At 38.3% G+C, this 18,548-nt stretch overlaps 1 protein-coding gene across 3 annotated transcripts in view; it reads right to left on the minus strand.

The window, feature by feature from the left end:
• The window catches only part of TTC27 (tetratricopeptide repeat domain 27), a 170,791-nt gene that overhangs the window by 25,943 nt on the left and 126,300 nt on the right, over positions 1–18,548 (minus strand). For all 3 annotated transcript variants that reach the window (XM_054023921.1, XM_054023918.1, XM_054023919.1), the window contains 3 exons: positions 5,905–6,003; positions 4,030–4,082; positions 1,071–1,236 (listed from right to left, as the gene is read on the minus strand). In XM_054023921.1, coding sequence (XP_053879896.1) covers positions 1,071–1,236; positions 4,030–4,082; positions 5,905–6,003 — 318 coding nt within the window. The remainder of the gene's footprint in view (positions 1–1,070; positions 1,237–4,029; positions 4,083–5,904; positions 6,004–18,548) is intronic.

An 18,548-nucleotide genomic window follows, 5' to 3' on the forward strand; every position in this document is an offset into this window, starting at 1 on the left:
CACATTATTTTACTTCTTGTAGGCTAACGACAATCTGACCAACTAAAATGATATTAGAATCATTTCTGGAGTGCATTGTGTAACATAACTATTATTTGAATCAGTAATTCAAAAAGGCACTTCCTAACCAGAAAAATCTACACTATGTCCCCATGAATAAACATGATTCCTTCCTAATGACAGCATTGTAGCTGCCAATAGACTAATCCTTACCACATGGCAAACTACTGATGTTTCCACAGACATTGATTTGTGATTGAAATACACTAGAGAGCTTTAAACCCTTTTCAATTTTAACTATCTCAAATTTGATTGATTTTGCTCATATGGAACAACAGGCTGACTTGGTTGTGGTGGTTTTTATACAAGCGATTAATACTAATACTTGAGCATTCTTGGTAAAAAGTAAACTGAAAAAGAAAAAGAGCAAGCGAGATGCCTTTGACAGTCATAGTACAGTGTATTCCTTACATCTCCTGATCAAACTCAACGTTTGCCAGGGATATAAAGCACATCTAATACATAAAAACAAATATTAGCCTTCATTTACTACAGTGAAAGGCATATGAAGTTCATCCATTACATTTTCATAGTATTGGATTATGTAGATTTAATACTGCAATTACATATTTTTCAGTACGTGAAATTTAATTCATTTGTAAAGGTTTGGTTGTATAAGATATACATTTTCAAATTTATGGAGGAAAATCATAACCTTACTACAGCTGTAAGGTCTAAAACAATCTGTATTAATGTTTACAGTGAGATACATAAGAGTGTATGAAAAATGAAATAATCCCCAACAGTTCAATTTAGGGATGGACCTGACCAGCAAACTCTAAATTTATTCTTCCCCAAAGCCTGGGGATGTTGGAATTCAGGGTACTGTTTTGGTCTCTTCTCCAATTTAAATTATTTCTCTTTACAATCAAAGTCTCATAATGAAGTATACTTTCATTGTAAAGTATGCTATTGTTATTGAAATGTACTTGATAATGATGCAAATAATTTCTACAAGAAAAATGAATGTATATGAACATGTAAAAAACATAAAAAGAAATCCATCCCACCTGCACATCTTTGTACTTTTCTTGTAAATCCATGAGCTGGTGATAAGCTTTAATTGCTTCTGAAAACTCTCCAATGTCTGTACTGGTAACAAGGTAATTCTCCCAAATCTGCCAGTGTTCATAGTTACACTTGAGAGCTTCTTGGAGAGTGCGAAATGCTTGGATTCTAGTTAAGAATAAAAACAAAAGATTTGGCATATAACATATTAAAAGCATTCTGTGTTTACTTAAAGGCTACATAATTCATGAACATATTTTGAAAACAGATGCAACGTTAAGATTAGTTGCTCAGAATTTACACGAAAGCTTGAGAATCCCTTTCTTTCATGCCCTTCTGCTCAAACCAGTTGATTACATAGCTCACTATCTCATATGTGTTCTGAGATATCTTTCTCTCTCTCAGTGATACCAGTTGGCCTTAGTGAAGATGACCTAGTTGTTGGCCTTCCAGTTGGTCCTCTATTATCGTTCTGGTGATATATATTGAGTCAGTGGTCCTTTACCACTTTCAAATCCTTTCTCCCTGGGACAGCAACATAAGTAGACTATTGATTTGCTTCCTGAATACTCAGAAACCTCAGCTGTTAATAAATAAGCTGTTTTGCAGGACCTATTTGTTGTCCACCTTCTTTTGAAAAGACATTGAGCTAGCCCTTAAATTCAGTAACCACAGATAATGAAAAATACTCCATTAATCTCCCCTTACACATAACCTACAAAAGAAAAACCACATAATTTACTGTAGTAAGTTGTCTGCAAACACTTGATCAGATCATATAAGGTTTTAATCAAGAAGCAAAAAAATATAATTGTCATTAATCAACACAATTTATTGTGATAAATACAACTTTGGCCCTTTCCAATTAACAGGAATGAAAGACACCTAGTATAATGGACAGACCTTTTACTATTGTTTGTTATGCATATAAAGAAAATATTACAATAAATATAACCATTGTATAGGAAAAAAACAGAAAGCAGGTGTTTATTTAATCACTTCAATAAATGTAAATGCTGTTACATTTTGGCAAAATAAAAAACTGTCATTCTTATTGCTTGGTAACTTTTTCTTGTTTTTAAAAAAGAACACAGTAGATTAAGAGATTCCAAAGCCAGAGGGACACTAGATCATCTAGTCTGACCTTCTGTATAAAACACAGGCCATAGAACTTCACCAAAATAATTGTTTCCACTGCTATTTTAAATGCACCTTTGGGTTTAAATCTCCTCATACAGTTTGGCCATATGTATTGATATTTTCAATCTTGAATCTGAATTCTGCCAACAAATGATGACAACGCAATTAACCTCTCGCTGCAGTTGTAATAGATTTTTGAAAAATAAAATAGTTTTTTAATGCTGAGTTATTACAGTGGAAAGAAATATGAAAATGATGATTCAATTCACAGCACATCAAAAATATTTTCCAACACTTAATATTTTTGTCTATATTAAGGATATAAAATACTTTGCAATTTTGGCAAGAGTTTTTCTTGATACCATAAAATTGAAGTCAAAGTAAAAAAAGTAAAGTAGACTGCATCACTCAATAGTGCCTTTGCCCTATGCTGTAAACGGGCAGGTGGAAATCATTCTGATGAAGCATACTTCTAATTATTAGGCATAGGACAATATATACAGCGCTTGAAGTGCCATAGCATGTTTTGTAGGTTGAGAAGCTGGAGTCAAACACCAACATTTGCTGATTGGAAGAGGAAACATTTTGAATTAATCTACTTCTGAATTAAAACAGTGCATTCTGAGTGACTGCATAACCACACTATCTTGTGAACAGGTAACAGGTTGTCCTTTTTAGCGTTCAACTGGGATAATGAATAAATAAGTAATTGTCTGATTCAATCTTCCTGATTTTGATAACTGACTGTGAAGTTCCTTCAAGACACTTCCACGAAGGCACCAGGAACTGAAGAAAAGGACATTTGGTCAAACTGTTTATTTCTATTCCTCGTTTCAGCCTGGGTAGTCATTCTACCTCTTGCTTTCTTCTCTTCGTCTCTCCATAAATATGTCTAAACGTCTCAGACTTATTTATAGAATTTGCTACAATGCATTTTCATGGCAATTTATTTCATGTGTTTACCACTTTGTGTGAACTCACTGTTCTTCTCATTTTTATTTCATTTCATGAAAGCTAAACCACATAAATTGTTCACAATGTCAGTTTTTAAAACAAAACCCTGGCAATTTCAATATACCCATATTTTCATGCTTCTACTTTTCACTCTAAAGTTTTATTCTTTTTTGGTAGAAAATATAATGGGACACAGTCCAAGTATAGAGTATTATCTCAATTAAATTGTTCTTCAATATTAAGCCCTTGCAAGAACATTACCAAAAGGTATCTATGGGAACTTTAATATTACAACAAGTCAAAATACAGAAATAAGAAATTAGTTTGCTTTGAGTCTGGGTTTCCTCTATTAATGGTTAATTTGGAGGGAAAAGAACAAGCAGACTATTATGCATATGAATCTCCATCTGCTTTTATGATATGAATAGTAAACTACTTCTTGTTCCCTCAAATCTCATGAGCTGAATATAGAATGAATCAATACAGGTTTGACTATATCCTCTGTTTTAAAATGGACACATCTTTTTTTGGCTTCACAGTCCAATTAATTTCTATTTCTAGTATGAATAATTTTGATTCGTTTGTACTTAGTGTATAATAAGTGATGAATTATGAATTTGAAAATATCAGCTCCAAATTATTGCTCTCTTTACAAAGCTAATTAAATATATTTTTCTCCAATTGAAAGGGGATTAATTGCTAATTAGTATCACTGTAGGAAACCTACTGGGAGACTAGACTGAAGGGTAGAGGACTAGCATTAATGAGTAAACCACATCGTGAGAATAATATCTCAGTGTTAGGAGAAAGGAAATCAGAAATATTTATTTTGGAAGCAGTATTCTCTAAACCTTTTGAAATACTTACTTCTGTTTCAATCTGATATATGCAGTTGATAAATTGTTCCAGGCCTCAGCATTCTGCAATTATAACAGAGGAAGCACTTAACAAAATCAAAGACATTCCACTTATTTTGGAAAAATCATTTGAATAAAACATAAAATTATAAAAGATTTACATGACTAATTTTCCTTCTTATATACATACATTAATAAATGCACATACATATTAAATATTAAGGTGGCAAGAACATTAATTAAAAATATAAAATTTGCCTGGTAACTAAACAAAATGATAGCAACAATCAGAAATATAAGAGAAATGGTTAAATTGTAAATGGTTAAATTAATTCTGTTCTGGCATTGAACATATTAAGTCTGATTCTGCTTTCACTTACACTGATGAAAATCTGGAGTAACTCCACTGAAGTCAGAGGAGTGACAATGGTGTAAACCCAAGACAAGAACAGAACCAGAATATTTCAGTGAAATTAACTTCGGGGCTGAGGGTAACAGACTTATGGACCACTGAAGGCCTCAGTGTTTTGCAGGCTTAGTTTAGACTTAACTAGTGTAACGGCCTACTGTGACTAAGAGTATGTCTACACTACGAGTGCTATAGTGGCACAACTGCACTGCTGCAGCTACACTGTTGTAGCGCTGTACTGAAGACACTTGCTATAGAGATGGAAAGGGTTTTTCGGTTGCTGTAGTAAATCAACCACCGGAGAGGAGATAGCTAGGTCTACAGAAGAATTCTTCCATTGATGTAGTGGTGTCTACACCGGGGCTTAAGGACAGGCTAATTACGTTTCTCAGGGGATATAAATTTTTCAGACCTCTGAACAACATAGCTAGGTCAACCTAAATTTTAGGTGTAGACCAGGACTAAGAGCCCAATCCTGCATCCTTTACTCACATAAATCCCATTTAAGCCATTAGGAAATCAACTTGTCTATTTCTGTGAATACAGACAGGACTGAGTTGTACTAAACAAGTTGGAATGATTTCCATAAAAAGTTGGTTTTAATTTACAGTTTAACAATTCATATTCATGGATACAAGAAAATGCACAACTGAGTTATATTTCAGATTACACTGAAATAATTTGTTTTTTAAATTTAATTTTTTTTTTTTTTTAGTAAAAATAAATGAATACCATCAATATACTTCTCTTGAAGCAGGGAAGATGAGATAGAGGTTTCTACTCCTAAGGCCAGACCTGCTGATAGAACAGTACAGGCCAACATACCCTTGTGCAGACTCAAAGCATTCTTCCCTACATCACTTACACACAAAAAACAAAGGGAGTATAATCCTGCGGGCATCCTGTGAGCCTGGCAATGGTGGACACACACCTGCATGATGCACCCCTGTAAAGGTGGATCCCAAACACCTCCCAGTTTGTGGGAGACTGAGTTCAATCTCAAATTTAGTCCCAAAGGCCAATTATCTGCCATTTCTTTAGTGAGTGTTTCTAACTGAGATTAGTTTGCCACTTCCACAGAAAGATTAAATAAGCAGCACAGCTGACTGAAGAGTGCAGGAGGCTTCTTTAAAGTCTAGAGTGGACTAAGCATTTTAACAAATTATCTATTTAATAATATGCTCCTTCACTTCTAATTTTTTTAATCAAAAAGAACTTGTGCATTATCTGCTTTATTTTAATGCTGTATGACACCATAAAGGACGTACGTACGTGTGCAAAATAGAAAAGTCAAGTATCAAGCAAATCTTTTTGTGATGCTAAATGAGAAAATACATTCTTTATGAACAGGGTAAAAATTGAACAATTAGAACTAAGGCATGAATCACATTTTGGGGGGCGGGGGGGGAGTCGTCACTGGTTGCTTTCACAAACTATTAGATGAGCAAAGATAAATCTTCAATAAATTGTACATACTTCAGGTTCCAACATCACACAGCGCTGAAATGCTCTGGCAGCACCGTCATAGCCTTCCAAAGCTAAATAGGCACAGCCCAAAGAAAACCACACACCCAACTGAAAAGAAAACGAAGAGAAAGAGAATTCAGTATGTATGTTCTGCACAAAAGAAATTAGTTAAGATTCCTCCATGCTCAAATCCATACATTTCTTGATATTATAGGGCATTGCGCTATATGTAAGGCCCTTCACTTCCAGTTTTTATTTTGTTTAGAATTTTTTTAGTGTTTATTACATTATTTGAAAAATGGGTGAAAATTAACTTCACAGTTTTCTGGATAATTATTGGGGTTAATGTTGGAGGACAGGGGAGAGGGAAAAAACAGAGAAAACTAAGTAGTGAAAGCAAAATAAGTTTACTGATGTGATTAATTTTTTTCTTTTAAAAACAATTTACAGTTGTGATGCTTGAGATAAAGGGTGTCAGTGTAAATCCAAAAGTTCTGGGTAGAATAGGCTTTCAGCAGTTTTTTCAAAATGTCTGTTCAAAAGTTCATTCTCTTGCAGTCTTGGATGTACCTGAATTTAGAACAATATTCTTTCCACATCAGCTGAGCTAGGCAGGACACTGAAGATGAGGGAAGCAGCATAGCTCGAATCTGGGAAGTAGGTGTGGTGAATTTCTCAGAATTCAAATAGAATGGTGCCGCGATTGGCTGGAGAAGGTATCGCCATGTAAGCATGGAGTTTGCTTTTCAGGTTAGCCCTTTCTTCATTAAATGTATATCAGAGACCACATTATTACAATGGTGATCAAACAGCACAACAATTTTCCAGAATGCTAATTCGTTCTTAAAAGCATCAGGGGACACGAGTGACATAGCTTTGCATGAAAATTTTGGAAAGCCTTTCTGAATATTGCTCCCTGACTGGCAAAATGGACATGAAAGGATTTATTTTTTTTCTAGAATCTCTCCAGATGTGCTTTTGTGCAAAGTTCTGCAGTGACACTGTTGACCAGAGTGCCATACGCTTCTGTGTTAGAGAATATTGTGTCTGCTGAAGAACAAGATTCCAATTTCTTTTATACTTCATACAATGACTGAAGGGTTTTGATCAAAATTTGAGTTTTGTGCAAAGGATTTGCCTAGTTTCTTGAGTAGCTGCTTGAATTTTCAGCTTTTGCACTGCTGAACTCTTCATAATCTTACAGCTGAATGAGGACACTCCATGCCTTCTGAACACTCTGTACAACTAACTATCAGCTACACCATCTTTTCAGTACAACGGCAATCGGAAGGCTGCATTCAAATTTGTTATCTTTGCAGACATCACAGAAGATATTTTTCATTTTACTGGAATACCAAAAAATAGCACTAGTTTCAATTAACAACTTGCTTAAATTAGTCATTTCTGGAATACCCACTGCATGAGAGAGCAATGTACAGTAAATGACCTTGGCAAGACAAACAAAGCAATTTAGGTTTTTCATTCAGCTTTACTTCCTGTGTTACCTTCATGCAGTAAGAGGCAGAGCAGAGCAAATATGACTTGGTCAGGTTGATTGAATTTGGCAGGAATTTTCACAGCCAGGCAGAACTTTCAGACAGAATCTCCCAAAAGACCATCACCAAGGCCTAACTATTGCCCTGAGAAGTACAGGACACAGAGAAATTCACTTATTACTCATGTCAATCTTGATTTTTCTTCCATGCCTGTGTGAATATTGCTTCCAATGTACATTTATTTCTGTTTTTGCTTTCTTCTCTTAGCCTTAAATGTAGTTTGCTTTCCAAACATTCTTTAATCTGGTGTGCCCAGGTTTCAACTTCTATGGCACAACATGGACAGTGCAAACATTCAGACTCACTCTTGTTCTGCTTTTCTTTTTTAAAACGTAAGGTGTTTTTTTTATATTCTGAAAAAGTCGAGATGTAGTTTTTCGGTTTTGATCAATGAAAAGTGGAAGTAGTTCACACTGTGAACTGATGCTTAAATGAGGCCTTCTCTTCACACAATTTAAGTACACAGGGCAGAGAAATTCAAATGTGTCTCAGAAAAGGCCTACTCCAGCAACTAAAATGGATTGCTATCACGGAGAGAACAGATGGTAGGTGAGGGGTGACTAATATTCTTGGAGGAGCAGTGGGCGGGGGGCAGAGGGTACCTGGCAGATGAGGTGTGTCTGGTACTCTCTAGGTACAGTGGGTGGGGGGTGTCTGGCAGAGGAGGTGGTGCCCAACATTCACAGGGGCCCGTGGATGGAGGAGGGGTACACAGTATTTTCGGGGGCTGCAGGAGGGCCACTATCCTCCCTTTCCACATGACATGCTCTCAGAAGAGCTGGGATCAGGTAGGGACTCTGTCTATATGATATTTAGATATTCAGATATAACTTTGTATTACAATAAGTAATATCTTCCAAACAAAATATGGAGCAATTTTTTGTCCAAAGTTTTTAACAATCATGGATATACAGAAGTATAAAATATATGGGAATTGCTTCATTCTCCACACAGGGTTTGCGCTTACAGTGCACAGCACCAATGCACACTCGTTTAGAAAAGCAGGTGAATAACACTCAAAAAGGTTTGCCTCTTTTGTTGTATTTTGTGAGAAAATTATGTTCATTTTTGGGTCCTGGCTATAAATATCATTGTTAACGGTAGAAAATTTGTTTTGCAGTACAAAATTACATTTTCTACATTAAAATTTCAGATAATTAAAAATGAATTATAGCTGCAAAAGCTATGATGTTACAATATTAAATTTCCCCACTAATTATAATTAAAAAAAAAACCCTAAGATTTTTAGAGAGAGAAAACTGCCCAAATAATGTGTTTGTTTTTTTTGTTTTGAATGCAGCAAACTTTTGTTGATAAGCTTCAACTAGCATTACCTACAAACACACCTCTAATCCTTTTTTGTGCAATAATTAGATGTTGAGGCACTGCTTAAGCGAGTAAAGACACTCCTGAACCCTGAGAATATGTATGCGGGTATGTACCCCACAGGGGTCTCTACTCACCCAAGCAGTGCCTCCCTTGTCTATACTGCTATTTTTACCAGTGTAGTGTCCCGCTGCTGGAGTCTTTCCCCACCGCAGGGAAAGGTTCCAGCAGTGGGAAAACTCTGTCAGCAACCTGCTGTCTGAGCCTTTCCCTGCCACAGGGAAAGACTGCAGCAGCAGGGAAATGCTCCCCCGATGCTGCCCCCCTGCCAGATCCTTTCACTGACAGGTAGCTACACACCACAGTGTCAGCGCAGTTTGATTTTCACTGCGGCATGCATCTACCCATACCCTACATGCCGCCAAGAGATGTGCAGTATAGATTTAGTCTTTAAAAAGCAAAGAAGTGAATGCTCTTGCTAATGTCTGAGTTGGTCAAACAGTAACTTTTCCAACAGCAACAAGTTAAGATAAACAGTACTATATCATCATAGGACCTAATCACATCAGCCATACCGTCAGGGGCTCGTTCACCTGCACATCTACCAATGTGATATATGCCATCATGTGCCAGCAATGCCCCTCTGCCATGTACATTGGGCAAACCGGACAGTCTCTACGCAAAAGAATTAATGGACACAAATCTGATATCAGGAATCATAATACTCAAAAACCAGTGGGAGAACACTTTAACCTGTCTGGCCATTTAATGACAGACCTGCGGGTGGCTATCTTACAACAGAAAAACTTCAAAAACAGACTCCAAAGAGAGACTGCTGAGCTGGAATTGATATGCAAACTAGATACAATCAACTCAGGATTGAATAAGGACTGGGAATGGCTGAGCTATCTACTATCAAGGTTGCCCAATACTTCCTATTGTAAGACCCATTTTTCAGTTGCTTAGAACTTTACAACATTAACTGTTTTGGCTGAAATTTTAGAGGCTGGGTGTCTCCCCCAGCGGAATCTTTTTTTGAAAAATTTCAGCCAACACTGTTCAGCCATTTCTGAAACAGAGGTTGGGGAAACTATGCTGTTTTCCCATGTTCAGTCCAGAGGGGATAAGAGCAGGACCTTGGGCTGGGGGGGAGTAGATTGGTATAATGAGCCTAGGGGGAGAAGACTGGGACTGGAGGCTGGAAGTGGAAGGAGAGAGAAACTAGGACTGGAAGCTGGGGGATGAACATGGGACTCACTGGGCAAGAAGACTGGGACAGGAGCCGGGTGGTAGCAAGGAGGTGCAGAGAGAAATGACGAGGAACCAGAGAGGGAGGGGAGAACTGGAACTGGGTGGGCATGGAGATTGGGAGTACTCTGATTAGATGAGGAGATCTGAGAGGGAGGCTGGGACCAGAAGCCAATGGAGACAGGGAATGTGGGCACAGGGGTAACCACAGGCCAAGAAAGAAACAGACAGATCCGACAAGGAGCCAGGAGGGTGGAGCTAGGCTTGCTGAGCAATGAGACTATGGCTTGGATGAAAAGCCTGAGGAGTGGAGACTGGGACTGGATAAGTGAGGAAAGTGAGTAAGGGGTGGAACAAAGACAGTGACAGGTTGTAAGGGAATTCCGGGGGGGGGAGAGGGGAAGGAGAAGAGACAGAATGGTCAAGCTTGGGGAAAACAGGCAGAAGAATCAGTGCCTATTAGAGCACAGTCCTCTCAAGAGCCTGGACTGGAACACAAGATTCATGAGTATCAATATTCCTTTGCTGTACACAAATATCTGTGAAACCCACTGGCAATATGTTCCATCCCAATCTCATGCGATTTCACAGGGTTATGTAAGGAAGGAGACTATTGTCTGCTTCATTTGTTGCAGAATCTGGAAGTTGTATAGTGAATGAGGCAGCGGATTCATGTAAAGAAAGGACAGTCTCATGATTAAGACAGTTGAATACTGGAAAACTGGATTCTCTCTCTGCCACAGAGTTCCTATATGATGCTAGTCAAGTCACTGACACCAAACTTTCCACAGGCCGTCACTAATTGTGCATTCCTCATTTTCTGTACCCAACTTGACATCCCGTGGAGTCTATTTTAAAGAAGTGGTGAGCACTCACAACTGGAGCTGAAGTCAATGGAAGATGTGCTTTGAATGATTTAAATATTATGTACTTTGAAAAATCAGGTCCTAGGAGTCTCAATTTGGGCACCCAAACTTACCTGGAAATTTTGACCTTAATTTCTGTGCCTGAGTTCCCTCTTTGTAAAAAGAGAGTAATACCCCCTTATTTCACCAGGGTATTGTGGAAAAATAATCATAATTTATGAAACACTCAGATACTATATAGTGATGAGGGTCATAGAAAAGACCATGAGGAAATTAATTCTGTCTCCATACCAGGGGTTGAATAGTATACAGTAAATAAGGTACTGAGCCACACACTGAACAAGGAGAAATCAAAATATTGAATAGCTACCTAGTAAATAAGAAACCTTAATGTTCTTTTAACGTAGTTTGTGTGTGATTATATATAAACTGAGAAGAGCTATTTGAAAGGACAGAAACTTAAAGCACCTAATAAATATGTTGTTCAGCCTGTGTGCTGGGTAAATTAAGGAGTCATGGGCTGCAGTGTTTCTGGGTGATGATGATGCACACTTTCTGCCTCCATTTCATTATATCTGGGCAAAGCAGCCAATAAGCATACTCAGTATCTGGGTTGATTTAAGAATCTCCAGGAGGTTGCAACTGTTCCTTTCAGATACAGACCTTGTGACTATTATCCATACTTCTGTGTCACTTCCAGATTAGACTATTAAAATGTTCTCTGTATGGGGCTATATCTTAAAATAATCTGGAAACTTAAGCTAACGCAGAATTTATTTCCCTGGTAAATGAAGTATCTCACTGACAGCATAAGAGATCAGTGCTCTATGATTTGCACTCACTGCTTGTGGGTTTCTAGGTGGAATTTAAAAGGGAGATTTTCAAAAGACATAATTTTTCAATGCAAATTAGATGCCTGATTTCCATATGCACCTTTGAAAATCTCCCCTTAAGGAGCTGGTTTTTGACCTGTAAATTCTAAAAAGCTTCGGACCTACCTACCTTAGGTGCTCCTCAGAATCAAGTCCATAGGCTTTAGTAATGGCCATTCTGACTACTACAGCAAGTGGCCTTTGAAGTTTTTATGCCTCTGTTGTGACCCCAATCAAAATCAATTAATGAATCAATTTCCTTCGATCCTCTGCTGTATTCAGGTAACATTTATCTGTCCTTTGGACATCTAGAAAGAGTACATGTACCTTCTCCAGGTGTTTCTAGGGTGGGTAATGACATTTTTGACTAAGATGAAAAGTGAACAAGATAAATTGCTAGTTTAGAGATGCATCTGGCAGTATTCTGTGCAGAAAAAATAAGAATTCCACTTTATTATGCAGGGCATCAAATCGGACTACTTCGCTGGCTGATATAATAATTGCTCTGAGGAAAGCGACTGAAAAGTAGTGTAAGGCAAACTTTGTCAGAGGTTCAAAAAATAATTTTGTCAAGGCTTGTGAAACTAGGTTCCTTTTTGGCACTAGTTTGTTGGCTTGAGGTCCAAGTCTCTCCATTGATTAGAAAAACAGAGATAAGAGTGAACTGTGAAGACACAATTCAGGGCAGATACCATCATATGATGATAATTTAGGCTCAGATCTGTGTTATACCAAGGAAGTCCAAGGCAAGTTTAGAATAAAAGTTCAACCTTGTTTGTTTACATAAGTTACCTTTGCCCACTGCCACTCACTACAAGGTTGACTGATTTTCAAAGGGAGATTCTTGAAAGTAAGACTTTTATTGCATTGTTTGAAGCTTTGAAATCCAGTTGCAGTCTCAAATCCATGCAGGCTATCATGAAAAGTTATATCAGCCACATGATTTGGTCCGCTACTTCCAGGAAAGTGCTTGCAGTGTTGTTATAGCCATGCTGGTCCCAAGATAGTAGAGGGACAAGGTGGGTGAGGTAATATATTTTATTGGACCAACTTCCATTAGTGCAAGAGAGCGCTTTGAGCTACACGGAGCTCTTCTTCAGTTCTGGGAAAGGTACTCAAGTGTCACAGCTAAATAAAGGTGTTAACTCAATACGTGGAAGAAGTCTTGAGGCTTCTCAAGTTATCTCAACTATCACCTTTCCTTGCCTTCTAATTCACATGCTGTAATTCTATTGGTGAAGTGAGGCAGTAGCATGAATGGTATGGTATATGTATCAAGAGTTCTCACTGGCAGATTACTTGATTGTCACCGGAATGGCCACAACCCATTGTAGCAAGACTCTGGCTGTGAAAACGTAAGCCATTTCTAGCCTCAGTCTCAAAAATCTGGTTCTTATCTAAGAAATCTTTGGGAACACTGGACTCTGTCCACAGAAATCAGGAAGTTTTTGATCAATGCTAGAAAGGAAGAATGGATTCTTAGCAACAGAGAATGAATCATTTATGTAGTTGAATCATTCATAATTTTTGGGAGGAATCTAAATTTCTTCCAAGATATTCTGGAACAGAGAACTAACTTTTGAAAGGATACATTTTAGGCAGATCTTTAGAAGACAATGGAGTATGAAAATCTTCAGTATCCAAGGGGGAAAAAAAAGATACATCACTTTGTCCAACTTGTCTCAAACAGTTTGCCTCTAAATCTTAGGTAGAGCATCCTGAGGAACAGGAAATTTCTCTCTTCTATATGGAGGAAAGCTGCTCATTTTTATTTTTCTTGGATTGGCTTTCATTTAAAAGCTTTCTGTGGATGGAACACAAAAAATGAAGCGCACCTCTCAGCAGAATGCTTGTTAATTTTATGCTTTAAGGAATAAAACTTGCTGCCCTTTATTAACCAAAACTCCTCTTGCCTTAAGTGAGAATTTTGCCTGAATAATACCAGCTGAATTTGACCCAAAATGCTTTTTTTCCCCTTTGCATTTCCTGTGGGAGACAGGGACCAGGAAGACAAGAATGGATCTTTCTTCCTTTTTTAGCTTCTAATGTGTATATAGACCTTGAGTACTTGTATAAATCCAGAATCAGGCTCTGACTCACTGGAATCAAACATGTCATTTAAGCATTGAATCACTTCAGGATTTAAATTCTTAATGCTTCAGGGAAATATTTTCCTACAGGAAGAAGGGTGATTTGTTTGTGCAGAACTACAATTAGCAGTGGTGGTTTTGGTACGATTCTGTGGAAAAACAGGAGATTTGGAGGGGGAGGTATTTTATGCCATCTTCTCATGGACCAGAGCAAGAAGTTATGAGAAGCACAATATACAGACATAGAAGAGGTGAAAGCATATTTAAAATATCTACATCCTTTACAGGACAGGCATTACTGAAGTAGGCATCACACATAATAGTAGCAAAAAAAGTGACGCTAGAGAAAATGTACTTCTGTATACAGCGGGGTAAATGTGGGTGGATCTGAGAAGCCACTCGCCTTTGGAAAGAAAACCAGAAGTCCTGAGTTGCACTAATTGCAGACAGAGATTCTGTTATGCAGAGAAATAGGAAAATAGTTCTGACTGTCAATTGCACCCAAAAATAGAAGAGTAAGAGAAACTAATGACCACAATATTTAGAAAGGTGAGGTTGGAGAAGAACTGTCAAGCTACTCAAAACTGATATGAAAGATAGTGTGGCAGTCCAGGCATGCAAGAGATCTGGGCTCAATTTCTGGCTCTGCACAGACTTTTTTGGTGACCATAGGCAGGGGATTTAATACCTGTGCCTCACTTTTCTCTCTATACAATGGGGATATCATCACTTTCTTTCTCCCAACCTGTGTCTGTCTTGTCTATTCAGATTGTAAACTATATGTTCATTCAGACCTAGCACAACAGTGACATAATCTTGACTGAGGCTTTTAGGTACTACTCTAATGCAAATTACCACCACCACAAGCACAGCAGTGATCATGAGTAAGGGTACAATTCTGTCATGGAGGCCACGGATTCCATGACTTTCCAGGACCTCCATGACTTCTTCCGCATCGGCAGGGCTGAAGCAGCTGTCAATCCCACGGATGCTGGAGCAGCGGCCCAGGACTGAAGCAGTGTGTGTGGGCGGGGGAGGAAATCGGCCCCAGGGCTGCCAGAGCTGCATTCCATAGGGCTGCCAGAGCAGTGGGCTGGGGCCATCCCTGGGGCAGCCGGAGCAGCTGCTGAAGGCTAGCCCCTGCACCGCTCCCACCATTAGCCCCCTTCCTCCCAGGTATTTTTTAGTAAAAGTTAGGGACAGGTCACAAGCTTCCGTGAATCTTTGTTTATTGCTCGCAACCTGTCCCTGACTTTTACTAAAAATACCTGTGACAGACACTTAACCTTAGTCAGGAGTAACTCTAATGGCAGATGGAGACCAAGATACTGTAGTTCACTTTGCAGAGATTGCTGTAGGCAGATTAAATTGTTTCTGTATGTCTTAGAAGTTGGACAGAACAGTGCAGAAGACCACTTTTATTCAAATTTCCTCCCCATCAGAGAAAATGGTTACAAACTGAAGACAGACTTTGGAAGGCAGACTGTAAAATGGAACAGTAAGGCTGCCAGCTGCTTCCCAGATGAAGGTAGCTTAAGGTCACAGATGCTGAATTATTGGTCTTAGTTCTTATAGGTCGCTCCAGAACTCTCTCTAGCACAGCTGTCTCTGTGACAATGGGAAGAACTTAATCAACAATCTTTCATATAATTTGCATTAGAACAAGCTTTTGATATTGCCAAAATAAGCAGGTGAAATGTGTTCTGTGCTTTACCTTATAATGCTTGAGAGTTATTCTCAAGCATTTATAGACTCCAGTACCAAAAATGTAGAATTACTGATACATCAAGAATGCTTTCAATATACTGTGAGACAAATAAATGTGAAGATTTAATTGAAAAATAACTTTAGTGGAAATTATTCAGTTTACTTTAGTCTCACTTGTAAAAAAAAATTACTGTTGAATTACAAGTTTTTATCTCATCAAAGAACTGTCACCTCATGTAATAAGGTTTAAGGAAGAGCAACTGCCACTGGCAGTGCATTGTTTTCCTTTTCCCTGCTAGGTCAAGAGAGAAAATAAACATACTCTGGAGCAGGAATACAAATCTCAGAGCAAGGAAACAGATGCTTTCTATTTTGGGGGGGGGGGGGACGGACGAGAAGGGTTGGGGGGGACAGAGGGGGTTAGAGGAGTGTTAAAAAGAAAACTAGCCATATTTAAAGAAGCGTATAATATTAAATTTCTGAAAACCTCAATTAATTCCCCTGTTGTAGTACAGGAGCTCTTTACTATAATTTACTATTTTTCTTTGGATGCCAGGTAACATTGTTCACTCACCTACTTTCAGCCAAATTACTACAGAATAGCTGGAGCTAACTGCCCAGAATACTTTAGCACAACAAACCTTTCCAAATGAACTGCAGGTTCAATTTTAACAATGAACTTCTAGCATCTCTGAAGGTCTCAGGCTGGAAAGTAAACTATTTAACATTACTATCTCCATTCTATCGGATACATAAGTGTGCTTTTACTCAGGCTTTTAAATTTTGCTTTCTTGGCACAATGACACTAATACAGTGGCTCCCAAACTTTAACAACCCGTGAACCCTATCACTAAAATGTCAAGTCTCATGAACCCTCTCCTAAAAATGAATATTTCCAAGGATTTTCTCCCTTACCCGAGGATAAAGTATAAAAGCAGTGATCTTGGAAGTATAAAATTTGTTTTTATGACATGCTTATTACACACTATTTATTATTTATCATTACAGTATTTTATTACATTATGAAAACGGCAACAGTCTTCCAAGATCTCACTTTTGTAGCTTGTATCACTTTGATTAAGCCTGTTATAAGACAAGGCTCCTAGGTTTCATCAAGGAGTATCAGATGTGAAACATCATGAAGGTACTTAAGAAGCCAACTCAAAGAGTTCCTCCTACACAACATTCAGGTCTTGAGCAGTGCAAGCAAACAACGCACGTTACAACAAAGCTTAAACTTGTTCTTCATAATAATTTAAAAAACAATACTAGCAGCCTATTTAATTTTAAAAACAGCAAAAAAAAAAAAAAAAAAAAATCCACCTCCCTTTCCAATTCTTATAGGAGTCTTGAAGTTTAAATCTCCTCAGTGTGATAGATAGGCTTGCTTTGATCTGCATAGCTCTTGGAAGTTCCTGGGGCTCCGGGCTGCTGGCCCTGTGCTGCCTGGGATCTTTAAGGACAGCTCTGTCCGCCATTAGGGAATTTTTCCCCCAAGAACCCCCTGTAACATTTCATGAACCCCCAGGGGTTCACAAAACCCCAGTTTGGGAACCACTGCACTAATACATACATTTTTATTTTCACATAACTTTTTCAGAAAATAAGGTGAACACTCAATCAGAAACCTAGTTTGGCCTAAACAGTTAAGTGCTTTGTTTACTACAAATTGCTAATTAGCTTGTGGGTAAAATAATCAGGGTCTATTAATCTTTTTCTTCGAGATTCTCAATCAACTCTTTGGAATGTTGCACCTTTCTCTGTGTTTTCTTTTACTGTGCTAGCAACATTTTCAAAGTCTTTTTTTTATTTCCTACATCCTCGATGTACCTCAGATTTCTAATTTTCAAAAACGTTCTAATGCAGCTCTGCTGTGTTTCTCTCCTGTCTCAGTTAACAGCCTCATCATCATCTCAATTTATGAAAGTTCTTGCTAACTCACAGAGATGGCTCAAGTCAGTCACAGATACAAACACTGCCTCTGGAGTGTTTTCCTCTTCCTCGCTTTCACCCCTGAGTGATGAAGTCCAACGCCTCCACCCCCCTTTTTTTTTTAAACTCAGATGTGGTATTATCTCTACTGCTTTTCTTGCCTGGCATTCCCCTTGGTTGAATTCTGTCTATCCATATGACCAAATTTCTCCCAAATGTACCCTTTTCCCAACCTCTTTCTCATGTTCTTTGGGATCTTCTTTTAAAGCTTTTGGTTACACAATGATGACAGAGGTACCAGAAATCATAATCTGGAGAATTTAAAGGATAAGACTACTTTACTGCTTGTATCTGTTAGTACCCTCTTTTCTCCAACTGCAGGATCCCCTTATTCTCACAGCAAATCAAGGCCTTTTTGATGGTGCTCACTCTTCCCTTATTCCTTGTGGTTGGCTTTGTAAGAAGAACCCAAATGTACTTCTATCTCCTTGAACCAAGAGATGGATCTTTGTTGCTTGGGAAGCTCCATTTTGCTTTCCCAGACATTTCCGGCTTATCTGTTTGGTTTGCAGATCTCTTCATAAAGGACCAGAATGGGGTTAGTTACTGGACAGAGGGAGGGATAGGCCATAAGATGCCACTCTTGGTTTGTGCTGTTCATGCAGGCCTATTCATAGCCAAAAATCCTCAAACTCATCCAAGAGCAAAAACTTTGTTGGTCTAGAACCACTACCCAGCCAAGAGATGTGCAGAAGAAATGAGTCCAAGGAAGGTCTTATGGGGTGTGAGCAGTGGGTGTGTTCCCCATGTTTGTTAAGGAGCTCTAGGAGTCATCTACGAAGCACAATGCCTGCTGGGAAGTGGCAGTTCTAATCCATTTCCAATACAAGGTAATAGCTATAAGACACAATTCAGCTCTAAACTGAAACATCAACATAAATGTTTCTAAATCTGAACGGATTTAGCAGCTCCCATAACCCTGTCACTACCCAAAATAGTAGTAAATTGCAGCAGAAGCTGCTTCCTCAGTAGGTAAACACTTCCAGGTCTCTAGTC

The sequence above is a fragment of the Malaclemys terrapin genome, chromosome 3, assembly GCF_027887155.1.
Source record: "Malaclemys terrapin pileata isolate rMalTer1 chromosome 3, rMalTer1.hap1, whole genome shotgun sequence".
NCBI lineage: Eukaryota > Metazoa > Chordata > Testudines > Emydidae > Malaclemys > Malaclemys terrapin.